Source organism: Chlorocebus sabaeus, chromosome 20 (assembly GCF_047675955.1).
Source record: "Chlorocebus sabaeus isolate Y175 chromosome 20, mChlSab1.0.hap1, whole genome shotgun sequence".
Taxonomy (NCBI): domain Eukaryota; kingdom Metazoa; phylum Chordata; class Mammalia; order Primates; family Cercopithecidae; genus Chlorocebus; species Chlorocebus sabaeus.
Window position 1 is genome coordinate 4427833 of NC_132923.1, and position 21004 is coordinate 4448836.

The following is a 21004-nucleotide window of genomic DNA, read 5'->3' on the forward strand; positions in this document are numbered from 1 at the left end:
TCCTCTACCTACTTAAATTATCAAAGACAATCAACAAAGTGAAAACAAGTTAGATAGCATTAAAAATGAAGAACCATGCCCACCCCAAGCCTCAAACATCATTAGATGTTCTAATGATCAAACATTCATTAGAAATTCTAATGATCACTAGTGTACTCTACCATTTTGAGGACCCAACTCCTTTGTTTCTTCCCAAGAAACAGTGCTGTTACAAGTAGAAAGACTTGGCCTGGCTCAGTATATAAGTAGTCTCAGGTAGAGGATTTCTGGTTAGAGCTATGTCCTCGACAGCATTTCACAGTGGCTAGAACGCTAACAATAATGACAAAAGGACAAGTTTGTTTATCTCATGTCCTCTCCCCACAGTGGCCTGGCCTATTTGAGTTGCAGCAGAATACTTTTCTGAAGAGAACGTTGCCAGATCTATACTAGGAAGTGTGGGGAGCAAAGATGAGCTATGGACTTGTATGTACTAGTACTAGAAGCCAAGCTACTTACCTGCACAGACCAGAAATGCTTAGTGGTCTGTCTTGGTGTTTTACACACAGTGATCGCCTGTGGGTAATTGGGCTTTACTTGCATGTGGCTTCTCACTAATGTAAACAAGTTATCATAATATAGAAAACAGTTTTCCCTCAGCAAATCAGTAACATGAAGAGTTATGCATGAGAGTAACAATAGTAACAGTGGAATGCACTGTGACTGGGTTAAAAAAATGGAGAAGAGGACCAGGAAAGAGTGTACCTGAGTAAATGAAGTGTTGGATGGAGTTGATGATGAGGTCTGGGGTAATGGGGGATGATCCGTGGCTGCAGATGTGCTGGCTCCTGAGGGACGTGGGGGCTCACTCTGCTCCTGGGGCACCTTATTCCTTTTGGCTTCAGTCTTTCCTTTGTTCAGAGTTTTTCTTTTCTGAAAGCAGTTTAATTTTCCTGTTAATGGGGTTTAGTATGAAAAGAAGCAGAGCAAGTTTTCATTACAACGTAGTAAGTTCTATTTATATTGGATGGGATGTCCTTGGAAACCCCAGGGAATTACAACCTCTCACTTGAAGATATGGACAATAGATAATATTGGGTGTGGATTGTTGCACTAAAAAAGAGATAGATGATTTCAACAGATGCATTACTGTTATCGCCACTGTGGTGTGATGAGAAGAGCACTGGACTTGGAATGAGAAAATCTAGATTTGTGTAAGGATGGGCAAGATGTATATTAAATATGATTATTACCACATTTTTATAATGCAGATGATAATATATTTATGTCACAGAATTTTTTTACTACATTTTTATGATGCCTAACCCATCACAAAGATGATCCATAATTACTAATTTGGTAAATCTAAGCTGTGTTGAGATATTAGTGAAGAGCCATGTGCCATAGCAGAGTATCTTCTGTGGGACTTCAATCCTGCTCCTCTTTCTCAAGCTTACCTGAGCTACAGGAATCCTCTCTCCTACTTCAGATGTCAGTGTGTTTCTTGCAGTGGGTGCAGGTGCCACAAGACCCACTTCTTCCTGGTTTATTTTTTTCGTTGGAACTACTCTTCGTGCTTTCACTTTCTTAGCAACTGACAAAAGAAAAGAAAAAGGGCACAATAGGCCTAGACTGGAATAGCTTATCTAAGACAGCTAAAGCAGTTTCAATATTACCTGCTGTCAGCTCCTGCATGAGAGTTCGGATTTGCCTGTTACCTCTACTACATTAACCCAGCCTGGCTGCTAGGAGGCCAACAGTAGCATGGTAGGCATAGGCACTGTCTCATTCTCCTCAGTGCTTTCCTCACTCCTCCCCTGTGCAGTGAGAACATGCTTCCTGTCCTGTGAACTCCATGTGCCTCAGTCAACCCTTTCTCAGTCTTGTTCTCCTACCATTTCTTTTAAATATCTAAGGTCATGATGCCGACAGGCTGGTCATGTTCTGTGCAATATCTGTTCAAATGACAGAAATATGACCTGAAAGGAAATATGATCTGAATTGTAATGTGGCAAAGTGCTAATATTGGCTTTTGAATTAAGAAAAACAGTGATTTATATTAAGTGGAAAAACTTCTCTTAATAGAACTATTTGCTGTGCAAATTGGTTAAATATAAATATTTCAAATAAAATGCATTTTAAAAAGTAGCTTTTTTTTTCCCCTGACATTTCTAATTTACTGAAACCCTCATCCTCTCATAAATCCCTGTCTTTAATTTTTTATCCCTACCCTAAATACATTCTTCTAAATCTATCGATCTCTTTTATATGAAATAGAATGTTCTAAATTGCCAACTGGTCAGTCTCTGAGGTGCCAACATCCCCATGACTGCTGAGTTATAAATTGGGAAAGGGATGTACCAGCTATGACCAAGGTGGGGTTCTACTCAAGACTGGGGAGAATCAAGGCAGAGTAGCCATGTGCAAGGTTTTCCCTATTACCTTTTGACTTCTCTTTTCGAAGATTGTTGACAAGGTTTTTAAGTGGTGGCATGTCTTTGGCCAGTTCTATTAGTTTGTCTACACAGGCAACACCTTGGAACTTTTTTTCCATCAAATCTGAAATCTTAATTCTGTTGTATTCCTCTTGCATTTTTGTAGTTAGTCCTAAATCATAGGCCAGTAAGGACTTAATTGTTATAAAATGATACTCATCCATGAGCTCGAATCCTTTCAGCAAAAGAATTTTCTTGTATTCATTCGCCATTTCTGAAGTTATAGCTTGGCCTATAAAGTAAAAATGACACACAACATTACATATTTATACAGACAATTTTAAAAAATGAGATATGCTTTTGTGAGTGAGTGTCCCAGGACAAAATGTTGTCCTTGGATGTGTATAAGAAAAAGGAACTAAGTTACCAGCTGTGTCACTGTGAACAATGGATCAAGACTTGCTTTATTAGGAGGTTCAGTGAAGTTCTTCCCTTTTAATGTTGGTTGTTGAGTTGGGTCAGAGGTGTATGTGGTGAAATGATGTTTGGAAACAGGTAATCGTTGCAGTGTTTGTAGTATGGGTTTTGTGGTGTCAAAGTCCATGGTTCCCCTTCTGATACTTTACTGGGGCCTCAGCCTATCCTTCAATGCCTACCTCTTGGTTCCTGACTCTTCCCATACCCACTATGACCAAAGTGGCCTAAGTATAAATGGGCTGCAGCTACTTACCTTATATGAATAAACTTCTGCCACAGCACTACACTTCTGAGTAGTGAAATGGACTCTAGACCTTCTTGGCTCTCCCTAGTCGGCTCTCATTAGCATTTTGTCTCCCTGGGACTTACTCTCTGTGTCTCATGCATCTACAAAATTATCATTTTACTGTCCTCCTAACTGTTCTCTAGTGTAGAATTGCAGCATTTATTTTTTGTCCATTTGTTTTTTACAGTCAATTATTTACCTCCAACTAGTCTTACTTTTACTAAAAGATTTCTGTCAGACAACCAAGTAGGTTTCTTTATGGATAAAGGCACGACTCTATTTTTCCTGAAATCCTTCAATGAGTTTTGATTTTTATTAGTATAAATTTCCACTCAGCATGACCTGAAAGGCCTTGAATAAACTATATCTTTCTTTGTGTATGTGTCTGTTACTTTTGAATTTCTTACATCTTATGCTCTAGTAGTATACAATATGTCATTCTTTTTCAGGTCTTCTCACTGTTAATTCCCTTCCCACTACCTGGGAAAGCATTCCCACTTTTCTTCCTCTGAATACTTCCTTAGAGTTTTTAATGCTTAATTGAGGCTTTATCTTCTGGGAGCTGTTGTGGTCCCAGTCTCACGAATGTGTGCCTCTTTAACCCTTTGTGTACTACTTAAGGGTATTCAGTTCTTAATGTATATTCCAATTTTCTATTTAAATTTGTGGGTGTTCCTTTAGGTTGGTGACCATATGTTTGTGCAACTTTTCTATGATTAGAGTGTTCTAATTCTTAGGGCTGTAAATTGTTCTCTTTTGGGAGATAATGAGTGTTCCTGTGTTCAAACCTATCAAATAAAGAAAAATTTCACACATGGGCAAATACAGTAAAGTCAAAGAATATTAAAAGCAAAATGATAAAATCTTCCAGAAATACTGAGTAGAACACCTACAAAGATTAAATACTCTGATTGAATAGTCTGTAGCAGGTTAAGAAAGTAATTTTTACATAGTATTGATCCATAATTATATATCTGCAATTTTACAACCTAAGAAGAAGCTGAAGGATGAAAAGATTTGGGGGGTTTCAGGGCTTGGGAAGGGTTGAGAGTTAGCAGGGAAGTGTGGTAGCAAAATCACTTTGCAAATTAGAAATATGATGTAAAGTAATACGTGCCTGATATGGCTTGGCTATGTCGCAACCCAAATCTCATCTTGAATTGCAGTTCCCAGAATCCCTATGTGTCATGGGAGGGACCAAGTAGAGGTAATTGAATCATGGGGGTGTTTTCCCCATGATGTTCTTGTGATAGTGAGCAAGTTCTCATGAGATCTGTGGTTTTATAAACATCAGGCATTTCCGCTGCTAGCACTCATTCTCTCTCCTGCCACCCTGTGAAGAGGTGCCTTCCATCAAGATTGTAAGTTTCCTTAGGCCTCCCAGCTATGCAGAACTGGGAGTCAATTAAATCTCTTTTCTTTATAAATTACTCAGTCTCAGGTATTTCTTCATAGCAGCATGAGAAGGAACTAATACAGTGGTTATTTTTAATCTCCCTTATTCATCTCACTTTAATGTGTATAATGACATGGTTTGTTGAAGAACTCTTAATGCATTTGATATTAGGATGTTGATATTACCTCTACTGGGACAATTGCAATGCCTACATACAATGTATGCATTAAGTAGTCTTTCTAAAATCCCCGGAGTAAATGAATTAAAAATCAGAGTTATCCCAGGAGTTTCAGGTGAAGTGCTCTGAATCAGTTTTCAAGCAAAAATATTTTTCAAACTAAAATTTTGTAACTGGTCAAAATGTTATTTGAACGTTATGGTTTAAAAAATTATTCTCTTGTTTACTGAGAGTGACATTAGCAAGATTACAGACAAGGAAGTTCCAGACTTTCATTATGTCATGGAAACACCAAATAAAGAACAATTTATGAACCAAACTAATGTTTTCAGCTGTTAAGAAGTGGTTGCAACAAAAGAAATTCCAAACCAAGATTAAGCCACACTCAAAATAGTAGAAAACTTCTAGGTGTTTTTCTTTGTCCCTGTTTAACTTTCTCCCTTGAACGGTGTGATGTGATCAGGAGAAAACTTCCTAATTCCTCATTCCTCCTCTGGAATAGAAGGAAAAGTGTGGAACTGCTTTGCAACATTATGGCTTCTCTGGAGGTTCCTTGAGGGACTAGTATCTGCTTCACATGACTTGGAGCATTGATGGAAATGGTGACATAGTTTAAATGTCAGATTTGAGGCTGCAAAAGGTAGCGGTGGGTGCTCCAGCTTGTGAGAGCTGCATGGGATCTGCTACTCCCTGGGTGCCAGAAGGCAAGAGATTATGGATAGAGGAATACAATAGAACATCTAAGGTTACAAAAAGAGGCAGGTGTGGCTCTTAGGGAAATTATGGCTTAAAAGCAGTGTGTATATGAGAGAATTACAAAAAAAAAATGCATACACATAAGCCCAGGCAAGACACACGTCCATATAGGCCTCAGATAACATTTAGATTTCATACTTAGATGAAGAGTGAAAGTCCTCCCCTGAATGATGCCATTTAATAATGGTTGAGAGGGGGCTGTTTTTACAAATGTCCAGTTTTCAACAAAAAGTGTGAAACAAAAAGAAACAGGTAAACATGGTCAATTTAAAAGAAAAAAAAAATGAATCTCCAAAATCTTTCTCTAAAGAAACAGAGCACTCAGACTTTCTTGTTAAAGACTAAAGCAGCACTCTTAAATATGATCAATGAGTTAAAGGAAAATATGTACAGACAACTAAATAAAATCAGGAAAATGGTTAATAAAATGAGAATATACAAAAAAATAGAAATTACCAGAAAAAAATGCCATAAATTCTGAAGCTGAAAAACAAATTGACTGCATTGTAAAATTCACTAGAGGTTTTCCTCAGCCTACACCAATAGACAGAAGAATCAGTTACCTTGAAGACAGGTCATGTGTAATTATGAAGACTGAAGAACAAAATTTTTTACAAGATATAAAGGAAAGTGAACAGAACTTATAAATGACTTACAGTACATCATCAAGTAGGACAATATATGCATTATGTAAGTCTAAAAAGGTGATGAAAAAGAGAAAGGAATAACGAAATTACTTGAGTAAATAAGGACTGAAAACTTTCCAAATTTGAGAAAAGACAAAATGTACAGATATAAGAAACCCAACAAGCCGCAACTATGATAAACTCAAAGAAACTTACACTATGACACATTATTATCAAATTACCAACTCTCAAAGACAAAAACAAAATCATTTAAAAAGCATCAAGAAAAAGGTCACTCATTATATACAAGAAATCTTCAATAGAATTATGAGCACATTTGTCAGTAAATACTTTGTAGACCAGAAATAGTGAGACAATATATCTCAAGTGTTTAAGGAAAAGTCTGTCCATCAAAAACACTATATCTGGGAAACCTGCTATTCATAAATGAGAGAAATTAAGATATTCCTAGATAAATATAAGCTGAATGATTTCATTACCACTATATCTACCCTAAAAGAAATACTAAAGAGCTTTCTTCAAGCTGAAACACAAGGATGCTAGGCAGTAACTCAGACTCATACAAAAATATAAGTTCTTCATGAAAGGTAAATATATACATAAATATAAAACATGGCTTTTGCTATTTTGATTTGTAATCACTTTTTATTATTTTATAGGATTTAAAATGTGAAAACAAAACCATTTATAAATCAATGTCAATTGGTACACATTATATAAATGCAATTTGTAATATTAACATAAAATTTGTGTTGAGGAGCTGTAAAGGAGTAAACATTTCGCATATGATTGAAGTTAAGTTGTTATCAGTTAAAAATAGATTGCTATAACTTTAGAATATCATATGCAACCTGATGATAACCACAAAGATATCTGTAGGATGTACACAAAGGAATAGAAGAACATTAAAATGTTTCACTACAGGAAAAATCAACAAAAAGAAGTCACTGAGAGAGGAGAGACAAAAAACTATTAAGACATACAGAAAATAAATGAAAAGTGGCAACAGTAAGTTCTAAGTTCTTATCAATAATTAGTTCAAATGTAAATGGTTTAAACTTACTAATCAAAAAGCATATTAAAATTACATATATAGATATATCACAATGAATTTAAAAACAGGGGATCCAACTATATGTTGCATACAAGAGGCTCATTTTACAGATCTAAGGACAAGGATAGAAAGTGACAGAATAAAAAATATATTCCATTGAAATATTAAATAAGAGAGCAGAGGTTGCTATGCTAGTATCAGATAAAATAAAAATAACAGTCAAACAGTGTTATAAGAGACAAAGATTGTTACATAGTGTTAAAAAGGCCAATTCACCTACAAGATATAAAAATTAGAAACACACATGCACAAAACATCAGAGCTCCTAATATATGAAACATTTACAGAATTGAAGGGAGAAATAGACAGCTCTAAAGTAGTAGTAAGAGACTTTAATGTTCCACTTTCAATAATAGATAGAACAACCTGACAAGAAAATTAGGAAAAAATAAATATTGAAAAACATTATAGACCACTTATAGACCAATTGTATCTAACAGATATATCCAAAACAGTAAAGCCAACAACAGTGGAATACACAGTTTTCACACGAACATATGGAACACTGTCTCAAAATATACTACAAATTAGGACACCAAACAAGTGTTAATAAATGTTAAATGTTTGAAATCATACAGAGTATATTTTTTATCATAATGGAATAAAAGTAGAAATCAACAGAAAGAAAACTAGAAAATTCATGATCATGTTAAAATAAACAACACAAACAATGAAACATGTACAAAGAGTCACAAGTCAAATTTAAATCCATATTTAGAGAAATTATATGAAAACACAACATATTTCATTAAATGCAGAGAATATGGTGATGAGGGTAATTTGAAGATTTAAACAACTACATTTACAAAGAAGAAGACTCTCAAATCAATAATCTGACTTTACACCATAAAGAACTTAAAAAAGTAGAACTAAACCTAAAGCCATCAAAAGGAAGGAAAAAAGAAAAATTAGAGGTAAAATTGAGATTAGAAAAATAATAAAGAAAACCAATAAAAACAAGAGTTGATTCTCTGAAAATTTGAATAATACTGACAGAACTTTAACTGAATTAACATAGGAAAAAAAGGAGAATCAAATAGTAAAATCAGAAACTAAAAAGAGAACATTACATCAGATTTCACAGAAATAAAAAGAATTATAAGAGAATATTTTGAACAATTGTATATCAATAGGTGGGATAACCTAAATGAAATGGATAAATGGATAAATTATTAGAAAAATACAACCCGCAAATTTTGAATCATAAAGAAACAGAAAATCTGAACAGTCATTATGACCAGTCAGGAGACTGAATCAGAAGTCAGAAACCTCTCAGTAAAGAAAAGTCCAGACTAAGTGGTTTTACTGGCAAATTCCACCAAATATTTAAAGAAGAATTAAGACCAAAATTCTTCAAAGTCTTTCAAAATTTGCAAAGGAGGGAACACTTCCAAACTCATTGTATAACTCAGCATTACTCTAATGCAAAGCCAGACAGAGGAGAAAATTACTTCAACACAGTAAAGTCTATATACAAAAACACCATAGCTAACATTATTCCCAATGGTAAGAGACTGAAAACATTTCTTTTGCTCCTGAAAGATCAGGAAAAAGACAAGGATGAATTTTTGTTCACTTCTGTTTGAGATAGTACTGAAAGTTTAACACACCCCCCATCCCAAACAATAGACAAGAAATGGAAAATATAAAATATCTAAATAACAAAGAAAAAAGGTAAATTAAAAATTTAAAAACTCTAACTCTTCATATATGTTTAATCATACAGTTTTGTGCATGTATGTTTTTAATTGTTATATCTCATTGTGGTTTCTATGGGTTTGATTTGCATTTTTCTAAAGATTATTGCTGTTGAACATACTCATATGTGCTTATTGGCCATTTGTATAGCACCTTTGAAGAAATGTCTATTCAAGTCCTATATTCCCAAAATAAGTGAAAGTGTGATCTCAAATAAATGTATGTACATATATGTTCATTGCAGCATTAATCACAACAGAAAAATGTGAAAGTAGTACACGTGTCCTTCAATGGATGAATGAATAAAAAGAAATATGGTTTCTTATGTATTTTATGGTAAATACATAAAATGGAATATTATTCTACCCTAGGAAGAAAGAATATTCTGATATATGATACAGTACAACATGAATGAACTTTGAGAACATGAAATGAAAAAAGCCAGTCACAAAAAGCACACGTATACTGTATGATTAAACATACATGAAGAGTTAGAGTTTTTAAATGTATACAGACGGAAGGTAGAATGATGTTTGGCAAGCTCTGGAGGAAAGGGAAATGGTGAAATTGTTGGTTAACGGATTTAGAGTTTTAGTTTTGCAAGATGCAAAAGCATTCTGGAGGTTGGTTGCACAACAATATGAACGTATTTAATACTACTGAACTGTACACTTGAAAATGATTAAGATGACACATTTTATGTTACATGTTTCTTAACACAATTAAAAGAAAACAATTATTATTCAAAGCTTTCAGAAGTTTGGCAGTGAAAATATCTATACCCACAGCTCTTTGAGAAGAACTACTCATTATGTAAAGAAATAAATCTAAGAAATGTTGGAGGCCAAAAGGGAAGTAAGATCAAACAAATACTTTAGTGTTTTTACTATCTTAAAAATAAGTAAAGCCAGAGTGAAAGAAAAGAAAACAGGAACGATATGAACATACTCTTACAGTTGAAGTTTTATGTTTAGGGGACCAGAAGATGTGAGTTTGCTAAGGGGCTTGTCTTTAAGGAGAATATAGATTTTTTAAAAATAAGAAACTTGACAAGGAAGGAGAAGAAAGCACAGAATAAGTGCTATAAATTGAAACAAAGCAAGATGGCAAAACCAAGTTAAAATATATACCTTTATAGAATGTGCATATCTGGACTAAACTCATTAACTAAGAGGAAAAATTTTCCATTTGCATTAAAAATAAATCCAGTCATATGTTGTTGACAAAATACAAATAAAGTATAAGGTCACTTAAGTTTGAGAAACAGCTGGAAAAAGTTATATTCTTCAAACTTTACCTTAAAGAAAGACATTTTAGGAAAAATAGTGTAGATTAAAACAGGCTTTAGTCAATAAGTATCAGCACATAGTTTCACTACATAATGGTAAAGTATGCAACCTGTAAAAAGATATAATAATTTAAATTATATGTATAATCTGTTATTACTTTAAAAGATAGCATATAGAAATGTTTTCTTCTCTCTAAACACACACATAACATATATACTTGGATATACATATTCTATGTAAAAATACATGGTAGAAATCAGAAGAACTACAGTGAGAAATTAACAAAATCACTATTAGAGTTGGCGATTTCACCACCTCTCTCAGTTACTGAAAGAACAAGGTAAAAAAATAGCTTAGATTTAGATTTTTCAAACAGAATTAACAAGCTTACTTAAGAAACTTTATCTTACTTAAATAGAATTTGGAATCCAACATTTATAAACTCTTCTCAAATACTCATGAAGTAATTAGAAAACACTCATTATGTACTAAGCCATAAAAAAGTCAAAATGTGTCCAAAAATAGGTAATATATAATTAATTCTCCCTGTCTTTTTATTATATCTTGCCACAAAAAATGTTACCTATCACTGAGTAAAGCATAGACCATTTGAAAAAGAGAAATACTTCTTCTTACACTTGCTGTAAAACGAAGAATGAAATGAAACTGATTCATGAAAACGTAAAGATTATTTTTGAGTAAAGGCTTGTAAAATTGAGAAATTAATGTGTGCACATGTCCATGCTCTTTAATATAGAGATAAAATCATATAATAGAGATTTATGTCCTTGCTTATTTTTTACTAAATATTACTTCATAATAATTTTCTCATGGGACTGTCTTCTCTTTTAACTTAGGCCCAAACCCAGTCACCGAGTTTCCTAGTCATCCTCTAGCCAAGAAAACCAAGTATCTCCTCTAAATATCAATTTATGCCAACAGACACCTAAGAATTAATTTTAAAATTTGCTGTAGACAAAATACATTTTTTTGGTTTATACCCCAATTGTGGTAGGATAAAAGATAACCTATTTTCTACCTAGACAGGTAACGGATTCAGTTCTCAGTTTTCTGAATATGATTGATACAACACTTCTGGTCTCAAGCAGTCCCATAACTAATTCTCCACTGAGATGGTATGGTTATCAACTAGATACCTAGCTCTTTCTCTGAAGAACTTCCCAGAAATCTCACCTTAATGGATACCTTTTCCACAATAGTCTTCAGAAATCCTGGAGTCACTGTCTTGTTTAGGACAGGCTCACTGTCCGTAAAACTTTGGAGAGAGTAAACTGCAGACTATTATAATCTTGTAAAGGGCTGAGAAATGAAAGCTAACAAGGAAAAATGACACTTGTTAGAGCCTCTCTAAATCTTGATTGTAGATGGCCTTCTCACACTGTACTAACTCCTAACTAGAAAGAAGTTACATAATCATGGAACAATTTTGAGGCCACGCCTATCAGCTTTTGTAGCTTTCTATTTCAGATGTCAGAGAAAGTGGTCAGTTCCTCCTTGTAAAAAGTAATCTCAGTCACAGGGAGAAATGAGAGCAAATGGTGCTGCTTCTTTGCTTTTTTGACTTACAAATACTTGCTGAAAGGAATTTCAAACTCAGAACTTTCTTATAAAGCTAATTTACGTTTAGGTCATTAGAAACCAGTAGCCCCTTGAATAAGGATCTTAATATCAATTTGGGAAAGGCAAAACACCAAGGTTTCTCCCTCTTTTCCTGTTCACAGAGTGGCAGGAGCAGGAAATCTTGGTAGAGATGTCTGTTGCTACCAGAACTTGACTTCATCTCTTGGATAGGGGTGGGTATACCATGAAATTGTTTTTGTTTAAATAATACCTACATATTCACTCAGTTATTAATAACTGATACACCTGGAGCTTAACAGAGGCAGAAAGTATGTAATATGAAGGATTTACACATGAATATGTAAATCCTTACTCAAATAATTTGAAAGAGTTTCATACTAGTTGCTCTCTTGAGTCTAATAACTGCCTTACCTTATTAAATTCATGATTATTCATGCTTTTTGCATTATTCATGGGTAGTTGGTTTATATCATGATTGAAACCTTGAAAATTCTGGAAGAGCACTGAAACTCTGGAATGATAGGGGGCCTGATAAACCCTTTGTACTGCAATTCTTTTTTCTGTGAAGAACAGTGGGTACACTACAAAGTATCATAACTCTGAATTGTCAAATGAATGGTATCAGTTAGCAGACAGTGCTGTGTTACGAACTAGTTGATCTGTAAGCAAAATGTGATCATGACTGGAAAAGGATCCCAAAACAGCTAATAGGGGAAAATGATCCAAGGCCATCTACAGAGAAGAATAAAGTTGATTGTCTTAATCCAAACCAGCAGCATAGAGAGAGTTAAATTTTGGATTTGGAAACTGTCTAAACCCCACTAAAGCAGTAGTAAATCAGAAAAACCAAGAGGATCTAGAATGACAGCCGCTAACACATGTGGGTGTTCATTGTTTCAGTTTCTCACTTATGCTGATGCTTTGAGCAGGTCTTAAGGTAAAGGGTAAAGAGGAACACAAGGAAAACTCATCGGACGCCCCACTTCAGTGTTTGGGAACCAAAAGAACTCATGACAGGAGTTACCATGTTTCAGGACGGCTTTCTAACTTCATATGGTTTGGCTCTGTGTTCCTACCCAAATCCCATCTTGTAGCTCCCATAATTCCCACGTGTTGTGGGAGGGACCTGGTGGGAGATGAATGAATTATGGGGGCAGGTCTTTCCCATGCTGTTCTCACGATAGTGAATGGGTCTTATGAGATCTGATAGTTTTAAAATAGTTTTTTAAAAATGGGAGTTGCCCTGAACAAGCTCTCTCTTTGCCTGCTGCCATCCGCGTAAGATGTGACTTGCTCCTCCTTGCCCTCCACCATGATTGTGAGGCCTCCCCAGCCAGTGGAACACTTGGGTATGTCTTTATCAGCAGCATGAAAACAGACTAATACAGTAAATTGGTACCAGGAGTAGGGCATTGCTGAAAGATACCAGAAAATGTGGAAGCAACTTTAAAACTGGGTAACAGGTAGAGGTTGGAACAGTTTTCAAGACTCAGAAGAAGACAAGTAAATGTGGAAGAGTTTGGAACTTCCTAGAGACTTGTTGAATGACTTTGACAAAAATGCTGATAGTGACAGAAACAATAAGATCCAGGCTGAGGTGGTCTCAGATGGAGATGAGGGACTTATTTTGGGAACTGGAGCAAAGGTGACTCTTGTTATGTTTTAGCAAAGAGACTGGCAGCATTTTGCCCCTGACCTAGAGATTTCTGTCTTAGAGCTTGAGAGAGATGATTTACAGTATCTGATGGAAGAAATTTCTAAGCAGGAAAGCATTCAAGATGTGACTTGAGTGCTGTTAAAGGCATTCAGTTTTAAAAGGGAAACAGAGCATAAAAATTTGGGAAATTTGCAGCCTAATAATGTGATAGAAAAGAAAATCCCATTTTCTGAGGAGAAATTCTTGCTAGCTGCAGAAATTTGCATAAGTAAGGAAGAGCTAAATGTTAATCATGAAGACAATGGGGACAGTATCTCCAGGGCACGTCAGGGACCTGTGTGGCAGCCCCTCCCATCACAGGCCTGGAGGTGTAAGAGGAAAAAGTGGCTTCATGGGCCAGGCCCAGGGTCCCTGCACTATGTGCAACCTAGTGACTTAGTGCCCTACATCCCAGCCACTGCAGCAGTGGCTGAAGGGGGCTACTGTAGAGCTTGCAACTTGGCTTCAGGAGTGCAAACCTCAAATCTTGGCTGCTTCCACATGCTGTTGAGCCTGAGAGTGCAGAAAAGTCAAGAATTGAGGTTTGGAAACCTCTGCCTAGATTTCAGAAGATGTATGGAAACTACTGGATGCCCAGGCAGAAGTTTGCTGTAGAGGCGGAGTCCTAATGGAGAACCTCTGCTAGGGCAGTGCAGAAGGGAAATGAGGGGTTGGAGCCCCTACACAGAGTCCTTGCTGGGGCACCGCCTAATGGAGCTGTGAGAAGAAGGCCACCATCCTCCAGACCCCACAATGGTACATACACTGATAGCTTGCATCATGCACCTGGAAAAGCCACAGACAGTCAACACCAGTCTGTGAAGGCAGCCAGGAGGGAGGCTGTTCCCTGCAAAACCACAGGGCTGGAGCTGCCCAAGACTATGGAACCCACTGCTTGCATCGATGTGACCTGGATGTGAGACAGAGTCAAAGGAGATCATTTTGGAACTTTAAGATTTGACTGCCTTACTGGATTTTTGGACTTTCGTGGGGCCTGTAGCTCCTTTGTTTTGGCCAATTTCTCCCATTTGAGATGGCTATATTTTCCTAGTGCCTGTATCCCTATTGTATATAGGAAGTAACTAACTTGCTTTTGATTTTACAGGCTTATAGGTGGAAGGGACTTGCCTTGTCTTGGATAAGACTTTGGACTGTGGACTTTTGAGTTAATGACTTTGGGGGACTGTTGGGAAGGCATGATTGGTTTTGAAATGTGAAGATATGATATTTGGGAGGGGCCAGGGGTAGAATTATATGGTTTGGCTCTATGTCCCTACCCAAATCTCATCTTGTAGCTCCCACAATTCGCACATTTTGTGGGAGGGACCCAGTGGGAGAAGACTGAATTATGGGAGTGGGTCTTTAGCATGCTGTTCTCATAGTAGTAAATAGATCTCAGAAGATCTGATGGTTTTTAAAAAATGGGAGTTTCTCTGCACAGCTCTCTTTTTGCCTACTGCCATCCACGTAAGATGTGACTTACTCTTCCTTACCTTCTGCTATGATTGTGAGGCTACCCCAGCCATGTGGAACTGTAAGTCCAATAAACTTCTTTTTTTTTTTTTTTTTTTTTTTGTAAAAGGCTCAGTCTCAGGTACGCCTTTAGCAGCAGGATGAAGATTGACTAATACATGCTCTTTTTTAGAAACTAACTTTTGTAGTGATACCCTCTGTTGGTTCTCCACCAGGCAATGCACAAACTGCTGACTCAAATAATGATTTTATCTTATAAATATTTCCCAAATATTTATTTCCCACTTTTCTGGTTCAAGTTCTCACTATCTCTTGCTAGGACCATTAGTGTTCTAACTCACCTCCTTTCTTCCAGCCCAAAGTTCTAAAATCTAACCTGCACCATTTCAAGAAGTATATTGCAAAAATTAGATGATAACATATTCTGTGATTGTCTACTTATATTTTGCTCACATAATGCTCCCTTCCATCTCAAGTATTAGTTATCTAAATATTTGTGGAAGACTGGTCTGTTTTTCAGCTTCAGGAAATGGATGATTATTTACTTAAGTCAATCAGGGAGAGCAAGTTCTTTTTAAGCAGTTGATTAAAATAGACATGTGACCCAATTTTAGCCACTGGTGCCTGAAGAGAAGCCTGCAGTAGGAAAATATCTAAAAAAAAATTTTCTTTGCTAGTCAAAGGACATGAGCTAGAAGAAATAGCTTGTTATTTGTTCTCACTATCCTTGTGTTTTCATTTGGAGAGCTAAGGCAGTTGAATTGAATACAGCAGAAGAAATGTTTCATGGAAGCTATTATTGAATCTATGAATTAACTCACATCCCTCCTCTCTCCCCAAGTAAAAAATCTTCTTGTAAATTTCTTACTTTTTAAATCATTTAACTTAAGAATTTATGTTGCCTGAGGCTGAAATTATTCTAACTAGCTCATTGATCACTTAATTTCACTTTTTAAAATTCTCCAGTGTTACATGTATTGCTCATTGGATAAAGTGATTCTTTGTTTGGTACTCAAGGACCTTCATAACCTGGTATATCTTTATTTCCCTAGCCTCATTTCTTGCTAGTCTCTGTCTTTTCTCTTCTTGTCCTATTATAACAACTGACTATTTAATTTGTCCATATCTCTAACACATAAAGTTATTTCACACATATTGCTAGTTCATGACTTAGTAGATTTAGTCATCTTCTCTCATCCTGCAATTCCCCTCACACATTTTCTGCTTTGCTGTCCAAATTTTCCTCAAATGACTATATTAAAGCTTACTCTTCCTTTGGAAACTTTCCATACCTATATCAGGTCACCCTTGAGTGCCTCTGTAATACTCTACACATTCCTATGTCTTAGCACTTAGTGCATTTTGTTAAAACGTTCTTTTCACTTGTTTGTGTGCTCCCTCTGTATTGAAAGATCAGTGATTAGAGTCACCATTAATTATTCACCTTCTTTGCATCACCAATTTCCTGACATAAATTAAGATGATCAATAAATGTTAGTTGAACTAAATACAATCGAGCATGCACAAAATTCACCTAAATTGAATAATTAAAATTGAACTTACATTTTTATTTCTCTCTTTTCTTAATTATCAAAACTAAATAAAATGTAGTCATTTCGGCCGGACGCGGTGGCTCAAGCCTGTAATCCCAGCACTTTGGGAGGCCGAGACGGGCGGATCACGAGGTCAGGAGATCGAGACCATCCTGGCTAACACGGTGAAACCCCGTCTCCACTAAAAAATACAAAAAATTAGCCGGGCGAAGTGGTGGGCGCCTGTAGTCCCAGCTACTCGGGAGGCTGAGGCAGGAGAATGGCGTGAACCCGGGGGCGGAGCTTGCAGTGAGCTGAGATCCGGCCACTGCACTCCAGCCTGCGCGACAGAGCGAGACTCCGTCTCGGGAAAAAAAAAAAAAAAAAAGAAAGTAGTCATTTCTTTCCAAGTTTCCATCTTTTACTCATACTAATTTCTGTTAATAAAAAGTATGTTTTAAAAAAATGTTTATTTTAGGTTCGGGGTATGTGTACATGTTTGTTATATAGGTAAACTGTGTGTCATGGGGGTTTGATGCTCAGATTATTTCATCACCCAGGTAATTAGCATGATACTTGAAAGGTTTTTTTTTTTTTTTTTTTTTAATCTTCCCCTTTCTCCCAACCTTCACTCTCAAGTAGGTCCTGGTATCTGTTGTTCCCCTCTTTGAGTCCATGTCTTCTCCTTGTTTGGCTCCTACTTACAAGTGAGAATAGGTGGTACTTGGTTTCTTTTCCTGTGTCAGTTTGCTTAGAATAATGGCCTCTAGTTATTGAGGCCATAATGCTGCACAATACATACTATTCTTTTTATGGCTGTGTAGTATTCTATGGTATATATGTACAACATTTTCTCTATCCAGTCTACCACTGATGAACATTTAGGTTGATTCCATGCCTTTGCTATTTTGTGAATAGTGCTGCAATGAACATATGAATGCATGCCTTTATGGTAGAAGGATGTATATTCCTTTGGGTATGTATGTACCCAGTAATGGGATTGCTTGGTCAAATGATAATTCTGTTTCAAGTTCTTGGAGGAATTTTCACAGTACTTTTCACAATGACTGAACTAATTTACACTACTACCAGCAGTGTATAATCATTCCCTTTTCTCTGTAACCTTGCCAGCACCTGTTATTTTTTGACTTTTTAAAAATAGCCATTCTGACTGGTGTGAGATGGTTTCTCACTGTGGTTTTGATTTGCATTTCTCTAATTATTAGTGATGTTGAGCATTTTTTTTTTTTTCATATGCTTGTTGGTCCCATATATATCTTCTTTTGAAAAGTGTCTATTCATGTCCTTTGCTCACTTTTTAATGGAGTTGTCTGGTTTTTGCTTATAAATTTGTTTTTGAGTTTCTTACAGACTTTGGATATTAGACCTTTGTTAGATGCACAGTTTTAAAATATTTTCTCCCATTCTGTAGGTTGTCGGTTCACTCTGTTGACAGCTTCTTTTGCTGTGAAGAAACTCTTTACTGTAACTAGGTTTCATTTGTCAATTTTTGGTTTTGTTGCAATTGCATTTTGTGCCTTTGTCATAAGATCGTTGTCAGGTCCTATGTCCAAAATGGTATTTCTTAGGTTATATGCTGGGGACTTCATAGTTTTAGGTTTTACATCTAACTCTTTAATTAATCTTGAGTTGATTTTTTTTAATGGGGTAAGGAAGGGGTTCAGTTTCAATCTTCTGCATACAGATAACCAGTTATCTCAGTACCATTTATTGAATAGAGGGTCCTTTCCTCATTGCTTGTTTTTGTCAGTTTTGTTTAAGATCAGATGATTGTAGGTGTGTGGGATTATTTTTGGCTCTCTGCTATGTGGCTAGTACCATGCTGTTTTGGTTATTGAAATGGGCCTAGAAGAAAATCTACATAAGTTTCCGCCCAAAAACAAGAGTTCTTTTCATCGCCACATGGCACATACTCTAAAATCAAATGCACAATTGAACATGAAACAATCCTCAGCAAATTCAAAGAAACCAGAATCATATTGTATTAGCCCATTCTCATGCTGCTAATAAAGACATACCCAAGACTGGGTAACTTATACAGAATAAAAGGTTTAATGGTCCACATGGCTGGGGCAGCCTCACAATCATGGTGGAAGGCAAGGAGGAGTAAGTCACGTCTTACATGGATGGTAGCAGGCAAAAAGAGAGCTTGTGCAGAGAAACTCCCCCTTATAAAACCATCAGATCTCATGATGCTTACTCATTATCATGAGAACAGCACAGGAAGGACAAGCTCCCATGATTCAATTACCTTTACCTAGTTCCCACAACACATGGGAATTCAAAATGAGATTTGGGTGGAGACACAGCCAAACCATATCATGCGCACATCAACCACACTCTTGGACCATAACACTATTAAAAAAAAATCAATACCAAGAAAATTTCTCAAAATCATACAATTACATGGAAATTAAGCAACCTGCTCCTGATTGACCTTTGGATAAACAGTGAAATTAAGGTAGAAATTGAGAAATTCCTTAAAACTAATCAGAACAAAGATAAAACATAACAGAATCTCTGGGACACAGCTAAGGCACTGTTAAAAGGGGAGTTTATAGCACTAAATGCCCACATCGAAAAGTTCAAAACATCTCAAAATAATAACTTAATATCACAACTAAAGGAATTAGAGAAACAAGAACAAACCAAACTGAATGCTAGTAGAAGACAAGAAATAACCAAAATCAGAGCTGAATTAAAGGAAATTGAGACACAAAAAACCATATGAAAGATCAATGATCCAAGAGCTGTTTTTTTTTTTAAGTTAATAAGATAGATAGATTGCTAGCTAGATTAATAAAAAAGAGAGAGAGAGAAGATACAAATAAGCACAATCAGAAATGCCAAAGGGGCCAAAACCAATAGCCCACAAAAATATAAAAAATCCTCAGAGACTGCTCTGAACAACCTTACACACACAAACTAGAAAACCTAGAAGAAATAGGTAAATTCCTGGACATATACAACCTCCCAAAATTTAACCAGGAAGAAATTGAATCCCTGAACAGACCAACAATGAGTTCTGAAATTGAATCAGTAACAAAAAGCCTACCAAGCAAAAAAAGCCTAGGACCAGACAGACTTACAGCTCAGTTCTGCCAGATGTGTAAAGAAGAGTTGATACCATTTCTATTGAAATTATTTCAAAAAAATTGAGGAGGAAGGACTCTGCCCCAACTCATTCTATGAGGCCAGAATCATCCCGACACTAAAACCTGGCAGAGATGCAACAAAAAGAAATCTTCAGGCCAATATTCTTAATGAACATAGATGCAAAAATCCTCACTAAAATACTAGCAAATTAAATCCAGCATCAAATCAAAACACTAGTCCACCATAACCAAGTGTGATTTATCCCTGGGATGTAAGGTTGGTTCAACATGCACAAATCAATAGATATGGTTCATCACATAAAAAGAGCTAAAAACAAAACCCACATGATTATTTCAACAGATGAAGAAATAGTTTTTGATAAAATTCAACATCCGTTCCTATTAAGAGCTCTCAACAAACTAGGCATTGAAGGAACATATTTCAACATAATAAGAGCCATCTATGATAAACCTACAGCCAACATTATACCAATGGACAAAAGCTGGAAGCATTCCCAAAAAGAATGCCCTCTCTCACCACTCCTACTTGACATAGTCCTAGAAGTCCTGGCCAGAACAATCGGGCAAGAGAAAGTAATAAAGGGCATCCAAATAGGAAGAGGGTAAGTCAAACAATCCCTGTTTGCAGAAAACATGATTGTATACCTAGAGAACCCCACAGTCTTTGCCTATGAACTCCTCAATCTGATAAGCAACTTCAGAAAAATTTCAATATAAAAACTCAATGCAGGAAAATCAGTAGCATACCTATATACCAACAACAACCAAGCTGAGAGCCAAATCAAGAACACAACCTCATTCACAATTGTCACAAAAAGAATAAAATACCTAGAAATACAGTGAACCAGGGAAGTGGAAGACCCCTACAATATGAATCACAAAACACTGCTCAAATAAATCAGAGATGACACAAACACATGGAAAAACATTTCATGCTCAAGGATAGAAAGAATCAATATCGTTAAAACTGCCATACTGCCTAAAGCAATTTACAAATTCAATATTATTCCTATCAAATGACCCATGACACTCTTCACAGAACTAGAAAAACTATTTTAGAATTCATATGGAACCAAAAAAGAGCCCGAACAGCCAAGGCAAACTTAATCAAAAAGAATAAAGCTGGAAGCATCACTTTACCTGACTTCAAAAAGTTGTCTTAATGCAGGGGATCTTCATCAACCTGATGAAGGACATCTACAAGAAAATGACAAATATGCATATGAAAAGACGCTCAACATCATATATTCACAAGGAATTGCAAATGAAGACTAATGAGATACCACTACACATCTATTAGAGTAGCTAA

At 36.0% G+C, this 21004-nt stretch overlaps 1 protein-coding gene across 2 annotated transcripts in view; it reads right to left on the minus strand.

Annotated features, from left to right (window-relative positions):
• MNDA (myeloid cell nuclear differentiation antigen) overlaps positions 1-21004 on the minus strand; it is a 45303-nt gene that overhangs the window by 4512 nt on the left and 19787 nt on the right. The window contains exons 2-5 of one of the 2 annotated variants that reach the window (XM_007976599.3): positions 20836-20892; positions 2422-2706; positions 1437-1573; positions 745-912 (exon numbers count right to left, since the gene is read on the minus strand). In XM_007976599.3, the coding sequence (XP_007974790.1) occupies positions 745-912; positions 1437-1573; positions 2422-2686 (570 nt within the window). In that variant the 5' untranslated portion in view covers positions 2687-2706; positions 20836-20892. Of the gene's footprint in view, positions 1-744; positions 913-1436; positions 1574-2421; positions 2707-11449; positions 11669-20835; positions 20893-21004 lie in introns of those variants that run through there. The other variant, XM_007976596.3, reaches the window with a different exon arrangement.